General features: G+C 38.4%; 1 protein-coding gene across 1 annotated transcript in view; it reads left to right on the forward strand.

Moving 5' to 3' along the window:
- Nucleotides 1–24,153, forward strand: part of ELOVL6 (ELOVL fatty acid elongase 6) — a 143,465-nt gene that overhangs the window by 86,119 nt on the left and 33,193 nt on the right. Inside the window, exon 3 of the mRNA XM_042935682.1 lies at nucleotides 4,403–4,534. Within this exon, the coding sequence (XP_042791616.1) occupies nucleotides 4,403–4,534 (132 nt within the window). The remainder of the gene's footprint in view (nucleotides 1–4,402; nucleotides 4,535–24,153) is intronic.

Consider the following 24,153-nt stretch of genomic DNA (forward strand, 5'->3'; position numbering starts at 1 on the left):
TTTTTAAAGAAAGAAAACCTTCCTCTATATTCTTACCAAATTATGACCACCATCGACATCCACTGAATGTCTTGTTGGCAAAAAGCTGAGTGTTATTTCCTTCTGTCTCCAGGTCTCCAATTTGTTTGTGGCTTTAAAATTACTTTCAGAATTCTGAATTGTTTGCTGATTTGAATTAGCAGCTGAACAAAGGAGGAGTCTTAAAAAGAGATGTGGCCTCACCAATTAGCATTTGTTTCTGAGTTTCAGAGTCTTAACAAGAAAATTCTGTGCTCGGTATCTGCCAAAAGCAGATGGAGTGTTCAGGTGTCCTTTTCTTTTCTCCCTCAAAGCTTTGTTTGAATTTTCACAACTCCTTGCACCTTACACGTGCACGGTAGCCACAAAAACAAGGTCACCAGGGTACAAAGGAGTTCAGGCCATCTCCCCAAGTTATTCATTAGCAATTATCCTGTGTTGAAACACTACCCACGTGAAAGTTTCACCATTTCTCAACTCCTTTGACTCTTGGAGAAACACAGGTCAGCCAACAGAGATCCTGATGTGAGTGTTAAAGAGACTCAAGCTAGGTCCTGGTTTCAGTGGAATATCAGGAGTTGGGGGGAAAAAAGCATTTGAATGTGTAAGGACTCTTTGATAAGTGTTATTTGGGTAGAATAATAAACACAGATCACTAGCAGCTACTCTGGTAAGAACAGAAAAAAACATCTCCCAGAAATGTTTGGGACCAGGGTAGCATGATAGAGAAATCCAGCTTTCTAAGGATAATGAATAAAGCCATTATGTTTTATTAGTTATGGGCTAATTTCCATTCACATCCATGACAGAAATGGAAGGCGGAGAAAGGGTAAATACAAGCACAACAAGCTCAGAGCACTTCAGTATTTCAACTGGGTGATCTTCACTTAGTTGGTTACCTTGTAATTATAGCTACAGAAGCACGATTCTGAAAAGTATTAAGCACCTGTAGCGAGGGGTGGTGCTAAATAATATACAATTAAGATTGGTTAAACAGGAAGCGTCCTTACCATCTGGAAATTGCTAGTTATCTGGTAACAAAACAATGTAGTGTTACCATTATACCCAGCTATGGAGGCATGCCAGAATATGAAGTGTTATTAGATTACCATTGAAGCATTAGGGAAGTCATCTGTCCCCATTAAATAGTAAGTGGGCTAGCAGGAAGTCATTATTCATCTTGATTATAATTGAAACTTTACAAAAGAGATGCCAGAACTGAAAGGCAATTTGAATCCATTTAAACTGCCCAGTTTGCTAAAGAAAAATCTTACCTTATTCTAAGCTAAATGGAAAAATTCATAATACATTCAACTATACATGATACATTTTGATTTCTCAGTTGAAGAGGTAAGAGTTAAGGCTTCGTTAGATGGCTCCCTCTCACAGAAGAAGCCTGAGCTTAATTCTAAATTAACCTAAAGCATTGCATATTTGAATTTCACCACAGTAGAAGATTTGTATAGTAAACAACAAGCAACTTATTTTTATTATACCATGTGACTCAGACATAACCTGGACAATTTATGTTTACTTATCTGCTTGAGCAAACTTTTGGTAGTTTTGGCCATTATACAGAATGTAGCTATGTGACCATAAGAAACTAATGTCACCAGCACCCCACCCCATCCACCATTCCCTCTTCTGTAGAACAAGGAAATTGAGCTCCGTCGCTTAGGTCTCTTGCAATTCTCAAATTCTCTGAGTCCATATTGATTGACTTGGTTGCCATAGCTATAGAATTGAAGGTTTGTCAAGATATCTCTAGAAAATATGTAGAAAAGAGAATGGTTTGTGCCAGAAAGTTAGTAGTGCATTAGGACTAATTCTCATTTCATAGCTGAAGAAATATAGAGGAAAAGGTACTAAGAGAAGATTTTTATATTTTTCTTGATTCTTCAAGGCACCTTATCTTCCCCTTAATGGCTAGAATGATAGGATCATATAAAGACATCCATTTTATTTGGTGCATAATTGCAAGTAATACATTTATTCTAACCATAATCAAAATCTGAATTAGGTTGAATGTGCAAGAGAATGATTGATAATTTAAGGAAAAGCTTTCAGGGGTATATATAGTTAATTTGTATTCTCTAGGAGGTAAACAGGGTTTGGATCAAAGTGTTCTCAGCCCCAAAAATATGACAATCGAAACACGAAGGCATGGAGAGTCGTCTTGGTCAGTTCACAGTTAAACAACATGCTACACGGTTACACAATGACCATGCAATTCAGTAGGAGGGTTTGAGGAATTCTTATCCCTGTAACACATCAGGTGTTATGTCTCTGGCACACTCTTTTCCTTCCTGAAAGTTTACCACAGGAGAATAGGGAGATCTGAGGCTACTTAACCTCTAAGCCTGTTTGCTTATCCATAAAATGAAGATAATGCTTTACCTACATTAGGGGAGATTAGGAGGATTAGAGAAAGCTTTTGGGCACTATGTATGCCCACCCCTAAGGAATCACTCCCTAAATCATACTATGAATTGTCACTCATCATTACCTTTACAATTTAGGTAAGAATCTTTTTTTTAATTTAGAAAAGAATATATACAATTTCATATGACTATTGCTTACATTAACTTGATAAAATTTTGTGCTTGTTTTATAGTGAGTCTCTGCATATAAATACAGATGCTGATTAGAACTCAAAGTAATTTAATGACGTACACTTGTAAAATTCATATACATTCATGAACATTTTATCAAGTAAGTTACTACGTGTCAGGTCTTGTGTTTCTAAGAGCGTTTGCAAACCTCATTTGGAAGTGGCTTATTCCACCTTTATGGGTTAATTTCTGGAATTAGTGCTTTATTGGGTGGTGTCCACCAAGTAAGTAACATGTATCCGTTGAAGTAGGTGTGTTGCTTGTGTAATTAATAAGATCCCTCTTTAGTTAGCAATACACAGCGGAAGTATTAGCAATTAGGGGAGAAAATATGAGGCATTTTGCAAATAATGCTCTTTAGGTTCATTCATTTTGCTTTTTGTATTATGTTTGTAACTTACTTTCAATGATTTCCCTCTTAATCTAATTGAGTGGGGAATATCCATTTTAAGAGAAATACTACTTTTTTTATACGAAGTTCGCTTAGATGTTTAAATTATTTACGAGGCCTCTGTTACTTTCTATGGAATCATAGTTCTATAGAATCCTGGGTTTGTTTTTGTTTTTGTTCTTACTGGCATTATTAATATTACTGTTTACTTCTCCATCGTACGGTAATAAAGCAGCAGGACCTAGAGATTCTATTTCATATTGCTTGCATGCTTCTGACCGAGAGTTCCATGTAAGCCTGACTAAGGAAAAGAGAGAATAATGAGCCCCTGTATTTCATCATCCTTTTTGTTAATGTGATTACATCTCAGGGCCCCTGGCTGGCTCATCGCTAGAGCATGTAACTTTGATCTCAGGGTCATGAGTTCAAGCCCACATTAGGTGTGGAGCCTACTTAATTAAAAAAAAAAAAAAAAAAATCTAATTTCCACTCTCTACCTTTAATATTGGTTTGGTTTTGTTTGCTGGGATATTTTAAAGCAAACCCAAAACATGTAATTTCACCCATAAATATTAACTGCTTTTAAAATTATGACTAATAACTTTCTGATTTATATTCTGAATTTATTACAAACATCTTTTTGCAATTGCTTTGGTCAAGTAAAGGCCCCCAAAATTCTACGTATTATATTTCACTGTAGTCTCTCAAGTCGCTTTTTAATCTAGAAGATTATTGGATTCCATACTCCTCTGACTTAGAGAAGAAATATGTTCACTTGTCTTACAGAAGGTCCCATCATTGTATTTATCCTTTATATTTCTTATGATTAGGTAGTAAAATCAGATTTTGATAGGATTCAATTTCAAGTTTTTAGGCAAGTATACTCTAGGTAGTTCTATGTTCTTTCTGTTACATTGTATGATGTCTGCCAGTTATCCTTATTATTAATGATAATATTGAAAGGTTATACCTAATCCTTTGGTGGAGAAGATTTCAGAAATCCATTTTGGGGACGCCCTAAGTTACGTAGCTTGATTTTAGTGTTTTAATTCCCTCATTGAAAAATTTTCTTTTTGCACCTTAATGTTATGTTGTTGAAATTTGCCACAGAGCTGGAAAAGCAGATAAATCTATTCTGACATGTGTTGGTTAATCTGGATGACCTAATTGTCAAGGGAGGTTTCCACAGAAGGCTATGGATCCAAAAAGACTAATTCTCTCTTCTGTGAAGGGGCACATTCCCAGGAATATGCGTTCAGTGCTTCCAAAGAGGGACTGGTATAAAAAATTACGAATAATTTAAACATAGATTTCTGATGAGTAAAAATAAATTGCTTAAAGATTTTCATTTCATAAGATATTGGGGTTTTGTTTGTTATAGGAAGAAATCTTTCCTGTTTTCCGCTCTGTATGCTGCCTTTATCTTTGGTGGTCGGCACCTCATGAACAAACGGGCGAAGTTTGAACTGAGGAAGCCATTAGTGCTCTGGTCTCTGACCCTTGCAGTCTTCAGGTAGGTTTTATTTTCATTTTCCCAGTGCCGTCCATCCATTTCCTCAGAGCTGGCTAAAGGAGCAATGTTTGAGCATTTTATTTTATATCACATATTTTTGATTGTTCAGTACATTGAAGGTAAAATAAAGTCATGTCCAGAGAGTAGGCCTCCACTGCAACTGACTTGCCATAATATACTCAATCTCTTCTTTTCAGGCTGTCTCGTTTCTTGTCCATACGGCTGGTGCAGTGATCCAGTTTACCTCTTAGGCCTAGAAGCAGTGTGTCAATTCCATTACTTGTGTTGCTTAAATATAGATGAAGCGCTAAATGCAAAGCCACACCGGTGTTGGTGTGTGGCAAAGTAGGGTTTAAATGTGCTGGGTACGCCAGGGCCCCATCGCCCTGACCTGAGTCGGCCGGGCGACCCCACCCGAAGCGTCTTTAAACCTCCACGTCAGGACGCCCTAGGTACCCGGACAGTAGGGGTGGGCGAGGCAGGGGACGGGGGCCACACGGCCGCCGCCTCAATGTGGACCCCGACCACGGCTGAGCCCGCAGGGTCAGGGTGCAAGCCCCGATGCTTCCAGATGGTGATGGAGGCCCACCAGACGCTGCCCACGGGCCCCACCGTCATGCCCGCCCCTCGCCCCCGTCTCGTCCCTCCAGGTCACCGGGGCTGACCACCCCTCCCCGCCCCCCCCAACCAACTAATATGTAATCAAACAATAGCACTCAGACACATGACTAGATACTGGACACCTGTCTATGTTAGTATTACTAGACCAGAGAACGCTTTTGCTCTGCATCCCCAAAAGCACTGTTCACCCCGCATTGCCTGAGCTGACCAACTGGCTTATGTTTAGCTAACTCGTCGTCACTTTGTATTGGCTAGAAGTCCTCCTAGAGGCTGTCAGGGCCAGGTCTATCTCTCCAGGTGCAGCTGCGAGCCAACATTCAGACACACTCCTGGAAGCTTGAAGGAGCTTTTCTGGTTTTATGATGTTTGGTGATCTAAGCATTCACAAGACTAGTTAGCATACAGCTGGTGTCCAAACAAGTGCCAGAAAATACCTATAGTGCTAACAAAGATACCTGTTTTTTTGTGTGTTTTGCTTATCAGAACCCACAAGTGTATAACTAGGCTTGGGGTAAGGGGGGGGGGGGGGGGTGGATGTAGATATATTATAAATGAGAACTATTTTAATATTTCTGAATAATCATTTTTATTTTTTCATACTACATATTAACTGTTCTACCACTAAGCAGAAATAGGAAGCCTCATTACTTACTTAAGCCTTATTAAAAGTGATCAGACAGGAAGAGGATTTTCATAAACTCTGATGATCCATACATTTCCATTATGTCAGAACCCTGCATCCAAATGCTCATTTGCTTGCTACTACTGACTGTACTCTAATTTGGTGCCTTTTGTAAGTTCTGCATGTGACGTGCTCATGATGTGGATCTGTCACTAAAAAATTCTTCCATTTCAATCTGTATCAGGACATGATTCTCTATAAGACAAAGCAGTGTTTTCATTTTTATTCGCATCTAAGGTTCACAGAACATGCCTCTACTGAAGTATTTTGATATTTGAGGAAAAAGTTATCTTTTTTTTAAACGTTTGTTTATTCTTAAGAGAGCGCAAGCAGGGGAGGGGCAGAGTGAGGGGGACAGAGAATCCCAAGCGGGCTCTGCACTGACAGCAGCAAGCCCGATGTGGGGCTCAAATTCATGAACCCCGAGACCATGACCTGAGCCAAAGTCAGACGCTCAACCAACTGAGCCACCCAAGCACCCAGAGGAAAAAGTTATCTTTATCCTAAGGATGCTTTCAGCATTTTTTACCGAATTTTCAACAAAAGGCTTTATCTTTTGTTTTTTAAAATCTTGAACACATATGAGCAGAGTACAAGGAAACCCCATGCACCAGTTACCTTGTTTAAACAATTATCACCGATGGGTTAATATTCTTTCATCTACATTTCTACCAACTTTCCTCTGTCTCCCAAATTATCTGGAAATAATACAAACTGAAATATTTCTGAATGAAATGGTGCCACTTCTAAAAGTTAAGTACTCATAAATTAAGTAACCTAAATTAGTAATAATTCTTTATCCTTCAGGGTTCAGATTTTCCCAGTTGAAAAAAATTTTTTTTCTTCCATTTGTTTTTAAGAATCTGGATCAAAATTAGATCCATATGTTTCCATTGGATGTTTCTTTTTACTTACAGGTTTCTATTTTCCTCCCTCCTCAGCCCTCCCCAAACTCCCAACTCCCCATCCATCCTTTGAAGAAAGCACATCATTCGCCCCTTACAGTTTCCCCCAGACTCATTGATTTTCCTGATGGTGTTCTTCTGTCCCCTGTATTCTTCGTTAGTTGGTAGTTAGATCTAGAAGTTTGATTATATTCAGGTGTACCATTTGACAAGACTTTCTATAAGAAGAAATTTGCCTTTATCAACTATGCAGTTATCCTAAAGTATATACAGTTATTACCGCATAGGCAGAGCAAGTGCTTGATTCTTTGGCCATATTTAGCAGCTTCACAAAAGAAAATAATTTGAGGTGACTGCTTGGCTCAGTTGGTTAAACATCCAAGTCTTGACTTCAGCTCATGATCTCACAGTTCAGGTCATGATCTCACAGTTCCGCTGAAGTGTGGAGCCTGCTTGGGATTTTCTCTCTCCCTCTCTCTGCCCCTCCCCTGCTCGAGAGTACTCTCTCTCTCTCTCAAAATAAGTAAATAAACTTAAAAAAAATTTGGTTACCCAGCATGTAAATAATTTTCTTTCTTAAGTATCATTGTGCACTCATGGATTTATACTTTATGTGTCAATGATTTTTAGATGAATTTCATTTGGGTATATTTTAGTTCATTGCTATTATTCTTTTTGATGCTAAATTATCGATCTTTGGTCACGGTGAGTCTCATCAAGTTGGCTCCTGAATCCTTTCACATGCACTGAGTAGTGCTCATAGCTTGATTTGTGTGTGTGTGGTGGGGGTGGGGGTGGTGACAAGATGTTCTAGGCCAGGCATATTGTATATTTCTTACCTGGAAATGGGATTAGTCATTTCTCCTTGGAGCCCTAGTTCCTTTGGGGTAAGGAAGATAGTATTTACAAACTGGTGTGTTGTGGCGTTGATTGTTCATGCCAAGGTAGTTCTTATTTCTAGGCCTTTCAGAGGCCAGAAATAGAATTTTTTTTTTCAAGAGATGTATTCAGAGTTAGTACTAATACTTCTAATTCATATTTACCACTAGTTTTTACTTAATTTCTTTTTTTTTTATTTTTTTAATGTTTATTTATTTTTGAGATAGAGACAGAGCACAAGTGGGGGAGAGGCAGAGAGAGAGGGAGACGCAGAATATGAAGCAGGCTCCAGGCTCCAAGCTGTCAGTCCCAGAGCCTGATGCAGAGCTCGAACCCATGAACTGCGAGGTCATGACCTGAGCTGAAGTCGGACACCCAACCGACTGAGCCACCCAGGCGCCCCTCGTTTACTTTCTTATATCTCCTTCCTCTCATGCCAAAATCCAAATCCCAATGTCAGCCACTAACTATTTATTTTTATCCTACAACGCATGTGCAACAGCTGTTAACAGTACCTTATCTTTTTTAGATTGACAAATTCTTCTTGTTTTCTCTTCTGTTTCTTTAATTCTTTTAGTTACTTCCTCTGGAGCCATATTTTGCAAAAAAAAATTTTAAAAAGCAGGACTACATAGAGTTCAAGCATTGACAATTGAGGATCTTGTAAAAATTCATAATATTCTAGTAGGAATTTGGAAAACACTGACAATAGAATTCTATTGTAATATTAACTGAACCTGGTTCCATGTTAGAAAGAGTATATTGAAGTTCCTCTGTGCCTAAAGAATTCTGGTCAATGACACATTGGAAGAAAATATTAAATACAGAATGATATATTTCTTACATAATGTTTATGTAAATTTTACTCCTAGACACAAAATACCTATATATTGTTTATTAATACATTTGAGTATTTCTAAAAGTATCTAAAAAGGTAGTAGAAAAAATGTACTCAATTTTATATCTGGAAAAACAGAGGAGACATGCTTTTATTAAATGCCTAGTATTTCTAGAAAATAAAACAAAAAATTTCATTGCTGGTAGAGCGTAGTTCTAGGGGACTGGCAGTTTAGAAATAAAAAGGATTTGGGGCACCTGGGTGGCTCAGTCAGTTAAGCGTCTGACTCTTGATTTTGGCTCAGGTCATGATCTCACGGTGCATGAGATCAAGCCCTGTGTCAGGCCCTGCTCTGACTGCACGGAGCCTGCTTGGGATTGTCACTCTCTGGCCCTACCCACTCAGACTTTCTCTCTCAACATAAATCAACATTAAAAAAATAATAATAATAATAAGGAGATAAAGTTTTTTCTGTGATGTGTTATCTTGTTTGCTTGTCTGCATTTAGAACATTATTCAGTATATATGCACATGATCTCATACCCAATTCTAGAGAATCTTAAGAATACTTGCTACCTTTATTTGGAATGGAGTTGATATAAACCTTCAAAAGATGCTTTTGGCTCAGAGATGTTTTGGTGAAAGTTAGTAAGAATTTCTCTATTTTGGCCAGATAGGATAACTTCATTATTATTTACAAGCATATGTTTTTAGAGAAAATTTTTGAATGGCTTTTACCTTACTATATAATTCACAAATTTTCAAGTCTATGTGTCAATAGAGCCTAATAGAGAAGTTTAGAAATTCCTTGCTCAGGAGACATTCTGGTATTAGGTAACCTGGATCTACTCTACCTCCCTGCTCTTTGCCATTACAGGATAAGATATTATCTATTTGGAAAAAGAAAGAAAGAGAACCAAAATTTTCAGTTAGAGAAATTATAAATGGAAGGAGGGGAGAAACAGTAAGTTTTTTGTTTTTGTTTTTTTGAAAAATCATTGAAAATGTGATTGTTTTGAGTATTTTGCTGTTGAAGAATAATTTCTTTTCCACAACTTCTCAAGCTTACCCCTTAACTTTTTATAGTAGCCAGAGGTTCAACTATGACTAATTTCCAGAGGCCACACACTGTTTACTCATGAACTGAGACAACAGAGATGAGAATTAATTTGGACATGCAGAGTACTTAAGCAAAAACAAACAAACAAATAAAACCCTGTCTTCATACCAGTCTATTTCAGAAAGTGGTGTGGGGTTTTCCATAGTTTGTCAAGAATTACCTATAGAGTATTTTGTTTTTTGTTTTTTGTTTTTTTTGAAAGAGAGCAAGCCAGGGAGAGGGACAGAGGGAGAGAGAGAGAGAGAGAGAGAGAGAGAGAAAGAGAGAAAGAGAATCTCAAGCAGGCTCCGTGCTCATCATGGAGCCCAACGCAGAGCTTGATCCTACCCACCACCCTAGGATCATGATCTGAGCCAAAATTGAGAGTTCACCGCTCAACCAACTAAGCCACCCAGGCGCCCCAAACTATAGAATATTTTTCTTCTATCTCTTTCCTTTGGGATACTCACTGAATATGTGACACTAGCCTTCATACAGGCCATGTACCATTTAATTTTATTTTTTAATTATTTTTTTAATGTCTGTTTATTGTGAGAGAGAGCACACGTGCTCACATGTGCACAAATAGGGGAGGGGCAGAGATAGAGGGAGACAGAGAATCCCAAGCAGACTCCCTGCTGTCAGCACATAGCCCGACACGGGGCTGCACCTCAAGAACCATGAAATCATGACCTGAGCTGAAATCAAGAGTCTGACACTCAACCAACTAAGCCCCTATTTAATTTATTGAAAGCTGTCATAAGTTTTGATGGAGTCAATAGAATATGATCACGACTGAGCTTTCACCAGGTCCGCATGTATTCATTTTATTTGATAATAATGTCTCCGAGGTTTTCTTGGCAGTTTCTCCTCATTACCTACACCCTGCCGACCCTGTTCAGATTCAAACCATGAGCTTCTGGTATCAGTCTTTAGGAATATGACTGGGATGATGACACAGTGCCCTACTACATCTAGCCTACCTTCCACCCAACCTAAGGATAAGCACCTCCTTATTTTAATGAGATAATTCTATGTGGCGGTTGGCTCTAGCTATTTGACCATTTCCTTGGGATAAATACTGAGAAAAATTCTGGTACTTTGAATTAGTAGATCCTTTGGATGAGATTGTGTCTCATGGCAAAAATCCTCAAACACTTCAAGGTACCTATGATCCATTCTTCTCTGACCCTGCTGAGTCATTAAATTATGTTGCCATGATACCTCAGCTGCCTGACTACTGTTGCTTTGTAAAGGATTTTCGACGTATTTATTTAATGACTTCAAACCCTTCCAGATTTTTAATTTTTTTTTTAAATTTTTAAATTAAAAAAAAATTTTTTTTAATGTTTATTTATTTTTAAGAGAGGGAGACAGAACATGAGTGAGGGAGGGGCAGAGACAGAGAGGGAGACACAGAATCCGAAGCAGGCTTCAGGGTGTCCACACAGAGCCCAACACGGGGGTCAAACCCACGAACCGTGAAATCATGACCTGAGCCGAAGTTGGGTGCTTAACTGACTGAGCCACTCAGGTGCCCCGGAATCCTTCGAGATTGGGTAGAGATGTGTGTGATTCTGATTCAGGCAGCTTTTACCAGGATCTATCTGGCAGTGTTTCCTTCTCGTTGGTAGCATAAGGAGTTCCAAGGAGCCTTCCAGGTCTCTGACCCAGAACAGGGTCAAAGCAAGGTGTCTAGTCATTGTACATCAGAATAAGATGTACTGCGTATTTATAGATGCCTGTATCACACTTGCTTCAGATTTGCTTACTCATGTTTCCCAGTGATTCAGTCTGGCCTCAATTGTTTCATGCTTCCTGACAAAATCAGATGTTCTATACTTTGCAAGTTTGACTCCTCGCCTTGTTATTAGCTGGAAGTTTTTTCCCTTTGAAACTCATTTTTATTTCCTGGCCTTATTTTAATTTTTATTAAATTTCAGTGTTGGCTTAAGTATAAAATATATTCAAGCTGAATAGAAAAGTATTCTTTTCTTTAGTGAGATTTCCAAGAATAAAGTGCTTAAATATAGTACAGGAAACATTCAGAAAAGTATGTTTAACAGTGCACAGCAGCAGATGAATGGTATTTAATTAAATCTACTTGTGATTTTCATACACACGCATAAGTGTTTAATATCTGGAGAATTATTAGCAATTGTTAAGGCAACAAATATATAATAAAACCAATGGAAACTATTCAGATGAGTAAATTATGGCATCTAAAATACTTGTTGGAAAAAAATAAAATAAAATAAATAAATAAAAATAAAAATCTTGTTGGGGCACCTGGGTGGCTCAGTTGGTTAAGCATCCTACTCTTGGTTTTAGCTCAGGTCATGATCAGGGTCAGGGGATTGAGCACCATGTCAAGCTCTGAGCTGGGTGGGCAGCCTGATTAAGATTCTCTGTCTCCCTCTCTCTCTGCCCCTATCCTATGTTCAGGCATGTGCACATTCTCTCTCTCAAAAATAAATAAATAAATAAATAAATAAATAAATAAATAAATATAAAAGACGTGTTGAAGGGGAAAATAAATCATTGACCTGTAAAATGAGGAAACAAAGAAAATGACATTTTAGAACAACTTAATCAATTTTTTCTCAAGCACCTCTTGTCTAGTATTTTGTTCTGTGGTTGCCAAAAGCGTTCCCTCTTGATCTACAAAGAAAACTTTACAAAGAATGATTCTAGTGGTAGTAATTATAAAAATGAAATGGATACATGAGCTATAAATGCTATAGGAGGAAAGCCCTATTGCATTGATAGCAGGTTATAAATTTTACATTTTTAAACGTAGCACCAAGGGGGGCAGAATTAACAAAGGAAACAATACCTCTAGAAAGCATATGCTGAGTAGTTATGAAAGAAAGAAAGAAAGAAAGAAAGAAAGAAAGAAAGAAAGAAAAGCAAGCTGCTGAATAATCATGGGAATGTGATACCATTTATGAAAAGTTTCAGAACCCATAAATGAACACTACATTTTATTTATTAACATATATGCAGTAAAAGCATAAAAATAACTTTTGAAGGTTCACGCTATCTCTGTTTCTGAGGAGGCAGAGAGAATGACCAGATCAGAGAGGGTCCAATGGAGTCTTCAACTCTTTTTTTGTAAGATTTTATGTCATTACAAGTAAGTCAAACATGAAAAAGATAATTGTGTTTGACACAAAGTATAGTTGGCAATTTTTTTTAAGTTGAAAGCAAATAATGAAAAAAATCTACTTTTCAAAAGAAAAGCTAGCAATTGTACTTAGAGGATTCTGGTGAAATGCTTGTGCACGTGAAATAAAACAAGGTAAAGACGCTTGGGTGGCTCCGTGGTTGAGCATTCAACTTGATTTCCACTCAGGTCATGACCCCAGGGTTGTGGAATCAAGCCCCAGGTCAGGTTTCCTGCTGAGCATGGGACCTGCTTAAGATTCTCTCTCCCGGGGCGCCTGGGTGGCTCGGTCGGTTAAGCGTCCGACTTCGGCTCAGGTCATGATCCCACGGTCCCTGAGTTCGAGCCCCGCGTCCGGCTCTGTGCTGACAGCTCAGAGCCTGGAGCCTGTTTCCGATTCTGTGTCTCCCTCTCTCTCTGCCCCTCCCCTGTTCATGCTCTGTCTCTCTCTGTCTCAAAAATAAACAAACGTTAAAAAAAAAAATTAAAAAAAAAAAAAGATTCTCTCTCCCTCTGCCCCTCTTTCACTTGTGCACTCTCTCTCTCTCTAAAATTAAATCAATCAATCAAGGTTATGGCAAAATACAAGTTTTGCCCTATTGATCCTCATACTTCCCCTCCCTCCATAATGGCAAATGTATAGTTAGAATTATGAATATTTTGTGTTTTCTGTTTTCTGATAACAGTCCTCAGTTAAGAGTGTCCTTTCAGTTATGGCTGAAGGATAATTTTAGGACCTTTCTTTTCTGAACATTTGTTGTTGGACTCTTGACTATCTAGTGTTTCTATCTTGTATAAAGATATATGGTCTGATAGACAACATGTAGACAGATGGAAGTCAGATATTGGTCACTTAAACATTTGTTCATCACCTCATTTTGTCAAAAGGTTTTCTTTTTACATATAGTCTATTTGAGACTGTAAAATATATGTATATATGACATATATATGACATATATGACATGTATATGACATGTATATATACATATATATATATACACTTTGTGCATTTTTTGTCTCTGGATTTTGTGCCATTTTATCAAGGGACCACACCACAGAAATATTCTGCTTCTGATGCCATATTTATAAATTATAGCTTCTGTCTCATTTTTTAAACTATATCTAATAGATGTATAGAAAAATCTTATTTTCTGAAGGCAGGGTGTATAAAAGTTTTTTTTGCAGAATCAAATCGATTTTTCTCAAAAGTAAATTGTTTATTGATATGGAAAACAACAGAGCCTGGAAGTAACACGGTGACCAAATAACCAGATGACATGGTTGTTTCAAAGGTCAGGGCAAAGCAATGACAGCAAAACACATTCTGTTTCCCTTCGCATGAAGAGAAATGTGAAGCATCTACATAGAATAAAAAATCCAATAAATTATTAAGGCAAGAAGCCTAACAAACAGTGAGGGCAAAATAGTCCGGTGCCATAAGAAAAATAATCCCTACATTTACTCAGTACTTCCAGACTTGGTTTCCTTGCCTGATGAAAGGCACCGTGTTTTTGTAAATGAAGGTGACAATGTCTAGGCTGAAAGACAGTGGTATTCTTTAGTATTTTGAGGTGTACTTGAGTCCCTTTCCACCTGAGAGCTGCCAGAATACCCTCCAGGGTACTACTCCGTATGAATATCAATTTTGTTATTCTGTTCAACAGTTTTGCTACAGAGGAACTAGCAAACAAATCACCGCTACAGGATAAAAAGAGCTCTTTTCATGCCTGCTCCTCTCCAGCATGTGTGTGTGCATCATACACACACACACACACACATGCACACTCTTTTCCGCATGCTGTCAGCTTCTTGGGAATGTCATGCCATCCCCCTGTTTTCAGATACAGCATTTCACTAAAATGTTGCTTCAGCTGAGACCTTACATCAAGTTTCAGGGCCAACAAAGAGTTATCTGTGATTCTCCCCTCTGCACTTCATTAGTTCTGCCAGAAGCATCAATAGTGGATAACAGAGAGGAGTTACAGGACATAGGCTATTTCCCTGGCATTGTGTTTTTCTTTCGATGTTTAAAACTGGATTCTTTGCCAGAATAGACTGTAGCCTCAAATTACAATGAAGTGACAGTAATTGAATCACTTGACTCCTTTGGAAAAACCAAGAGCAATAATAAAGATAAGGAAAGGGCAACTCTCCATCCTTTAACAGTAAGATAGAGCTTATAAACTGAGATCTACACATCCTCGCTTGGTCTGGACAGTCTTAGCTCTATGCCCATTGTCCCAATGTAATTATTAATAGCTCCCCTCTCACTCTCAAAATGTCCTAATTTGAATGGTAAAAGAAATGGCTATTCTATTTATACCCACTGAGACATTGTGTTGGCTCAATGAAACAGAAAAAGGAAAAAAATACCCATAATCATTTGCCAACTTAGCCCTCACAAGTTTTTCTTTTTAGCATTGCCTCTCACCTGAAACTTGCTCTCCTGCCAGTAACATTTCCAAATGTTTGACATAGCATCACTCAAATTTAAAATATTCAAGCCAGATCCCTTTTGTTGATCCCGTAAAATATCTCAAAATTTGTCACTATTTTATTAGCAAACATCTTTAAGTCATTCGAAATACACAAATAACTCTTTTAACCAGTCACTGGGTTGTATAATTACTCTCCAATAATTAGAGTAGCATCTACACCACTCCATCCCCACACTGGACACTCCAGTCATGACCTTTATCACTTCCCTTGCCCCCATTAATTGCTACCTCCCACGTGTTTTCTCTATCCAAGCAACTCGACATACCATACCATTTTCCTGTAGAAATCTTAATTGAAACTCCTTTGCCTATAGGTTTAAACTTCAGTCTGTCCATAAAACAATTGTAATCTTACCTTGAACCACCTTTCACCACTGCCCTATACAGATTTTCCACCCAAGCCAACATGGGTTTGTTTATTGCTTGCAAAACACACTTGCCCATCCTAACTTCATGTCCTTGAATACACCACACCTCCCTTTCTCCATTTTCCCTCCATTTTTTCCCTTAAATATTAGCCATCGCTTTGACCTAGCTTAGAATGCCCTCTCTATAAAGGCATATATCATTTGAGCACGTACCTCCGTTTCTAACAAACTTGTTGTTATGTATCACTTAACCAGAACATATGCTGCCTTACCCATGTGCCTCCTGGTAAGCTGTATGAGTTCTTGAGGCCAAATTGTGCCACGCTGTTCCTGGAACACCTTGGCATACACAAAGTTTCTGAATTAATGAATAAAAATCTGACATTTGGCCACTCCTCCAGTCACATGTGATCGGCATTTTCAGTCATGTTCACTTGTTCACCCTTCATATTTCTTGTGGTCAACTGCCTCAGACACACCCAGTCCAGTTTTTATTTGCTATCACAAGGCTTCATCTGTGACACTATACACATGTTTTAAGAAATCTGCAAAAGACAAGATACAGTAAGTGTTGGCAAGGATGCAGAGAAAAGGGAATCCTTGTGCACTTTTCGTGGCAATGTAAATTGATGTAGCCTCTATGGAAAACAGAATGGTGGGTTCTCAAAAAATTCAAGATAGAACTACCAAATGATACAGAAATTTTACTTCTGGGTGTTTATCTGGAGGAAACAAAAACACTAACTATATATATAGTGGAATATTGTTCATTCATAAAAAAAGAATAAAATCAGGGGTGACTGGGTGGCTCAGTCAGTTAAGCATCCATCTTCAGCTCAGGTCATGATCTCATGGTTCCTGGGTTTGAGCCCTGAGTCTGCCTCTGTGCTGACAGCTCAGAACTGGGAGCCTGCTTTGGATTTTGTCTCTCTCTCTCTCTGTCTCTGTCTCTGTCTCTCTCTCTCTCTGCCCCTCCCCCACTCTCTCTCTCCCTCTTTCTTCCCTCCCTCTCTCTCGAAAATTAACTTTAAAAAAAGAATTTTTTTAAGGAATAAAATCTTGCCATTCGTGACAATATGGATGGACCTTGAGAACATTATACCAAGTGAAAATGAGCCAGACAGAGAAAGACAAATACTGTATAATCTCACATACATGTGGAATCTTAAAACAAAAAAACTGCAAACTCATAGAGAACAGATTGATGGTTGCCAGAGGCAGGAGGTAGAAGGTGGGCAATAGGACCAAAAAGGTACAAACTGCCAGTTATAAAATAAGTATAGCATGTGGATGTAATGTACAGCATGGTGACTATAATAAATAATACTATATTGTATATTTGACAGGTGCTAAGAGAGTAAATTTTGAAAGCTCTCAGCACAAGAACAAAAATTATAACTGTGTTGATGGATATTAACTAGAATTATTGTGGTAATCATTTCACAATATATACAAATATTGAATTATTAGGTTGCACACCTGAAACTAATATAATGCTGTATGTCAATTATATCTCAATTGTTAAAAAAAAGAAACCTGAGATTGATGTCATGTAATTGCAGGGGTCTTCCAAAGGCCTGCAAAGCCCTACACACTCTGGTCTTTGTGACTCTGACCTCTCCCCTACCTCCCTTTCCCCTCCCCAACTCCCTCTCTGTCCTTCTCTTTCTCCTCCCTTCCCCCCTGCCTTGTCCCCCTTTCCCCCTCCCCTGCCTTTTGCTGTTCCTTAAATATGCTGCTAAGGCTGCTCCCTCAGGGACCACACACTTGCCCTCCTGCCCAGAACACTCGTTGCCCAGATATTCCAACCACTCGTCCCTCATCTCCTTCAAGTCTTTGCTCAAGACTCACCTTCTGGGTGAGGCCTTTCTCAGTCTCCCTCTCTAAAGTCACAACATTCTCCACCACAGGCTCCTTACTGCCCTCACCTGATATTTTTCCCTTTGGCACTCACTACCTTCTAGCCCATTCTATGTTTTTCTGATCTTGTTCATTCTCCTACTGGTCTAAACTCCACAAGGGCAGGAATTTTTGTCTGATCTTATGCCACATCTCTTAGTCCAAAAAGGTGCTTAATAAATGTGTGTGTGTGTGTGTGTGTGTGTATTTTTCTTTAACTAAAAAGGAAAATGAACAGACAGTGAAATAGAAATGGAAAATGAAATAGACAGTTGTTAGTGACTCTCCTTTCCTTTTTTTGGAAACTCTTTCTTTCCAAAGGGGGAAATAGGAAAAATTTTCTACTTTTCCCTTCAATCCAGGAACTACCAGTTAGTATTTCCAAGAAAATAATAATTAAGTAAATATATGATATTTTGCTTGTTTTTTTTAAATAAAAATGTGCATTTTGAGGGAGAATTCCAAGCTTCTATTAAAAGGGCTTACTGAAAAGAAGCCAGGAAAACAGAGGTCATCCTGCTTTGCAGGTGGCACTTTGAGCTCTGGCCAGGGGGGAGGCTGGCCTCTCCTTACTTACATGGGCTGTTGACCTGTGGGTCACTCTGTGGCTCCACATTTGTCTGATTTATCTATTTTCTTCCAAATTAAGAGGGAAAAAAATCCACTCATCATGTCACGATCAAGTCCAGACAGGACAAAAGCTTACAATGTATGGCAGCTTGTTATAAATGTAAGACGCTTATAGAAAACTCAGACCATCACCAATGTAATGCATGAAAAGAGTTTCAGGTTAACGTAAGCACAGACAGAGAATGGCCTCTCCTTCTGCCAGAAAGACAGTCCACTTAGCAACGTTTGTCTACTTACAATTAGAAACCCTATTCAAGAGTGTTTTTTTTTTTCTTAAATAATTTCTTTTTCTAGTTATAAAAGTGAAACGTCTGTATGGATAAGACTGAAAACCCTGGGAAGCACACGGAAAGCCTTTAATCTTACCACACACAGATATTTGTTGTTGATATTTTGGTACATGCCTTTTCCATAATTTAATGCTAAGCTTGAGATTCTTTCATTGTAATTTTAATTCTTAATCCAATTAATATATTTGAGTATGGACAAAAGTATGACCTCAGTAATATGTTTGTATTACCAGTGTTATAACAACTTGAAACAGCTGACGCGTAAGACATTTTATATCGTTTTACCAAAATGAATTAGTATTTAAATAGCTGGACTGTGATAGCTTTTCTGACACTTGTGTGAGAAATAACATGAGCATTCCTGAAGAGTGCATGGTAATTTAGGATGTAAGTGTAATATCGCCTGAAGCATTTGTTAAGGATTGTTTTAAGACTGGATTAAGGATTACAACGTTTAAACTTCCTGTGTTACCTCACAAATTTTTAAATAATCCTTTTTGTCAACAGGGTAATATATATATATATATATATATGTATGTATGTATATACATATACATACATACATATATATATATAAGATTTTGAATGAGGAAGTGAAACCTTAAAAAAATCTTTAAACCTAACTTTTTATGAAATTGCCTAATTGTTTTATCTGTGATGCATCAGATGATGCTGATATTGATCATATTTTTAAATTTTCAAATATTGAAGTATAGTTGACATACAATGCTATATTAGTTTTAGGTCTACATCATGGTGATTTGACAATTCTATATATTATGCATTTGCTCACCATGATAAGTCTAGTTACCATCTGTCACCATATAAAATTATAATACCTTTGACTATATTCTCTATGCTATACTTTTAGTCCCAGTGATTTATTTATTTTATAACTGGAGGTTTGTACCTCTTAATCCCCTTCACCTATTTTGCCCATCCCCACCCTCTCCCCCCCCACATTATCAAGTTGAGTTAGCCACAGTGGTAGACTGGCAGAAAGAATCCCAGAAATGAATGGCATGCAAACATACTAGAAGTTTATTCTGGAGAGGCCCATTAGTGAGGAGAGAATTAACTGAAATCACTGAGAGATGAATCTTTTTCTCTTCATGCCTCTTCATGTCCTTGAGAACAGTGGAGTACCATAGAAAAGACATGAGATCAGGGTTGTTCCAATAAAGAAACATTAGTTACTTGGGGCGCCTGGGTGGTTCAGTCAGTTAAGCGTCTGACTTTGACTCAGATCATGATCTTGCGGTTCATGAGTTCAAGCCCCATGTAGGTCTCTGCAGATGGCACGGATCCTGGAGCCTGCTTCAGATTCTGTGTCTCCCTCTCTCTGCCCCTCCCCCGCTGGCGCTCTCTGTCTCTCTCTCAAAATAAATAAAAATTTAAAAACAAAGAAACTTTGGTCACTTAGACTAGGATTATCCACTGCCGTTAGATACGTGCAAGTCATTCTCCTAAATATCACGCCTTTCCCATGTGAAACAGCTGCTGCGAGCCTCTTGGACCTCATTGTTAAAAGCTTTGGCAGTTCTTTCATGAGAGCTGTCAGACTATCTTCGCTATATTTCAACCAAGAACTTTAGGGGTAGTACCTGCTCGTGTATTTTTGATGATGCTGTGGACCTGACTGGTTGCCTAGCTCTCACTTGATTTTGCATGGGAAAGAGTGCCTGGGTTCTCCCTTACACCCACAATTCTAGCCAGTGCTACCAGCAGTTTAACTGGTAGCAAGGTCTCCTTGCAACTCTTTCTCTACCATTGGTTTCAAAACACTTGCAGGTGAAAATTCGTGGGGGTTGTTTGTTCCCTTCTTATCACTTAGGACTAAACCGTCATACTTGCAGGAGCCTGCAGTACCCAAGCAATCATCCCTCTGTTCTTTTATCACCTGTGATAGTTATTAGAGTTTTTGGAGCCCTAGGATTTAGAATCCAATCTATATCATTAAATACTTCATTGTTCACACATTGCAATTCCCTAACAGGATAATAAAGCAATAGTTTACTAGTGGTAAAAGGTGGGCAGAGAGATGTTTTTTATTTATTTATTTATTTTTTCCTGAGAACTGGATAAGCATCACAGACCTAGAAAGGATGTGCAGGGTAATTAAAGTAGCTAAGAGAGACGGTTCACTGATTCTAGGTATTTGTTTTCACCCAGAGCTAGAGCAGAAATCTTCAATACAGCTTTATATAATTGTCTACAAATTGAAATTACAAACCATTCATTAGCTATTCAGAGTTCTCTTATGCAGGAGTTAGTAATTTGGGTTCTTTATAAGGGTCTAGCTTTAAATTGGAGTTTACACTAGTATGGTACAAAAAAAAAAAAAAAATTCTTTTTTTAAAGATCCAGGGAAAGACTGCAGAACTTAGGAGAGAAGAGCTGAGAAGGAAACTTAATTCTTGCCTTTAAAAAGAACATATTGCAAACTCTAGAACTTTAGCAATCTTGAACAGACAGCCAGCCTGAGCCTGGCTCAGGAGATTTTATCTTAACTTCTTGTACTGCTTCTTGCCATCTCATATGTTTTTGTTGTAACCGAACCCATTTTTAAGCACACCCAGGAATGAAGGAATTGCACTTGAGTGTTCTCTAATCTGCTGATTGGTATCTCTAAGATGTCATTTTCTGTGCTCCTAAGGACGTTGATCCTTAAATTCATAGAGTAGAACTAGGTTAAAGTTTGAAGTCATTAAAAGAAAAGGCAAATTCCAGATCAAGATGGCAACATAGGAAGATCCTGAACTCACCTCTTCCCATGGACACACCAAGTCTATAGCTACATATGGAACAATTTCCCCTGAAAAAAATTCTAAAAACCAGTTGAGGGGTGCCTGGGTGGCTCAGTCAGTTGAGCATCTGACTCTTCATTTTGGCTCAGGTCATGCATGAGCTCACAGTTGTGAGATCGAGCCCTGCATTGGGCTCTGCCCTGAATGTGGAGCCTGCTTGGGTTTCGATTTCCCTCAAAAAAAAACCCCCCAAAACAAAAAAAAAAACATAAAAACAAAACACCATACAGTTGAGAGATTCCTACACATCAGGCAGATGAGACAAAAAGCCCACACTGAAGTCGGGAGGAGTGACTGAGACACAGTCTCACCATAAAACCCACCCTAGGCACAGGGACCCACAATCAGGAGGTCAACTGAAAACCTGGAGCTTTTCCCTGAAGAATGAAGGGTTTGACCCCACAGCAGAAGACATCCCAACTTCAAAGACATGCACCTGGGAGATGAGACTCCACAATATCCAGCTTTGAAAATCAGTGGGATTTGAGCACACAAAACCCACAGAGCTGTATCAACCTGAGAAGTGCCTCTTGAAGGGCTTGTGTGCTTGGACTCACCAATTCCAGGGCCTAGTGCAGAAGCAGCCAATCAAGAGGCTCATTGGCTTATTTTAAAGCATCAGACTAAGGGACAAGCATCTAATTTAACAAACACTTAGGGGCCTGCTGCAGTACTCTCCAGGGACAGAGGCTGGTGGGCACCCTCTTTATGCTTCTCTTTGCCTTGCTACAGCTATTGGGTATCTCCCAGAAAGGAATTTATTTATAGCCTTGCCTGCTGCCCTGATTTTTGTGGCTTCACCCAGGAGCCACCTCCAGATCACCTTGCTGTGGTAGCCAATGGGGCTTGTTTGCTGTCCCACAGGACTGTGTATATTTGCATATGTTACAAGCTGCTGCCTGAAGTTCTATCTAATCAGCCTGAATCTAAATACTGAGAGAGATCCTCCTGTTTGGGACCTTGACAGATCTTGGCACATCTCAACTACTGGGAGACATTAAACATAAATTAGACTGCTTGAATAATCACAAAGATTTGAGAGACCATCAAGAACTAGAACAAAGTTGAACAGTAAGTTTCATCTCCTACACAAGCCCATTCCTTCAAGACTGGGAGAAGTAGCTGTTTTATTTAATGCATAGAAACTGACACACAGAGTCAAGGAAGATGAAGAACAGGAATATGTTTCAAATGAAAGAATAAGATAAAATCTCAGGGAAAAAAATCACTAATGAAATGGAGATGAGTGATTTACCCGATAGAGTTCAAAATAATAGTCATAAAGATGCTCACCAAACTTGGAAGAAGAATGGGTGAACACAGTAAGTACTTCAACAAATAAACAGAAAATATAAGAAAATACCAAATACAAATCACAGACCTGAAGAATACAATAACTGAACTGAAAAATACAGTAGAGGGGTTTTAAAACACACTACATGAAATGGAAAAAAGAATAAGTGAACTCAATGACAGGACATTGGAACTCACCCCATCAGAGCAGGAAAAAAGAATGGAAAAAAGTGAAGATAGCTTAGAGTTAATGGAACCACATCAAACAGACCAACACTTGCATTTAGGCATCCCAGAAGGAGAAGAGAGAGAGAAAAGGGCAGAAATCTTATTTGAAGAAATAATGGTTGAAAACTTCCCTAACCTGAGAAAGGAAACAGACATCCAAATCCAGAAAGCCCAGAGACTTGTAAATAAGATGAACAGACCCACACAAAGATACATTATGATTAAACTGCCAAAAGTTAAAGACCAAGAGACAATTTTGAAAGCAATAAGATAAAAACAGCTTACATAGAAGGGAACCCCTTGTGAAACTATTAGCAGATTTTTCAGCAGAAATTTTGCAGGGTAGAAGGGAATGAATACAAAGGCATATTCAAAATGCTGAAAGAACAAACTTCCAAACAAGAATACTTACCTGGCAAAGTTGTCATTCAGAATTAAAGGAGAGAAAAAGAATTTTCCAGACAAGCATAATCTAAAGGAGTTCATCAGGGGTGCCTCGGTTAAGCGTCCGACTTCGGCTCAGGTCATAATTTCATAGTTCATGAGTTTGAGCCCCATGTCAGGCTCTGTGCTGACAGCTCAGAGCCTGGAGCCTGCTTCAGATTCTGTGTCTCCCTCTCTCTGCCCCTCCGCTGCTTGCGTGCTTTCTCTCTCTCTCTCTCTCTCTCTTTCTCTCTCTCTAAAAAATAAATGTTAAAGAAATTTTCTTTAAACCAAAAAATAAAAAATAAAGGAGTTCATCAATGCTAAACCAGCCTTACAAGAAACATTAAAGGGATTTCTTTAGGCTGAAAAGAAAGGGCACTAAGTAGTAACAAGAAAACATTGAAAGTATAAATCTCACTGGTAAAGGTAAATATATAGTAAAATTCACTTGTAAAATTTGTATGAAGATCAAAAGACAAAAATAGTAAAAATAATTATAACCAGAATTATAAGGGACACACAGGGTAAAAAGATGTAAGATATGACATCAAAACAAAAAATGGGAAAAAGAATTAAAATGTAGAGGTTTTGTTTTGGTTTGTTTTGGTTTGTTTTTGAGAGAGAGAGAGGGAAGAGCAGAGACAGAGGAGAGAGAGAATCTTAAGCAGCCTCCATGCCCAGCATGGAGTACAATGCAGGGCTCAATCCCACGGCTGTGAGATCTTGACCTCAGCCAGAATCATCTCAGTCTGAGACTGAGTCACCCCAGTGCCCCAAAATGTAGAGTTTTAGAATGCATTGAAACTTAAGTTGCTACCAACTTAAAATAAACTGTTATAAATGGAAATTGGTGTATGTAAGCCTCATGGTAACTACAAAGCAAAAACCTAGTAGATAACCCAAAAGACACAGGGAAAGAGATCTAAGCATACCTCTAAAGAATACCTCTTAAGCCTCAAAGGAAGAGAGCAAGAGAATAAAGGAACAGAG

This window comes from Panthera leo, chromosome B1 (assembly GCF_018350215.1).
Source record: "Panthera leo isolate Ple1 chromosome B1, P.leo_Ple1_pat1.1, whole genome shotgun sequence".
Lineage (NCBI taxonomy): Eukaryota > Metazoa > Chordata > Mammalia > Carnivora > Felidae > Panthera > Panthera leo.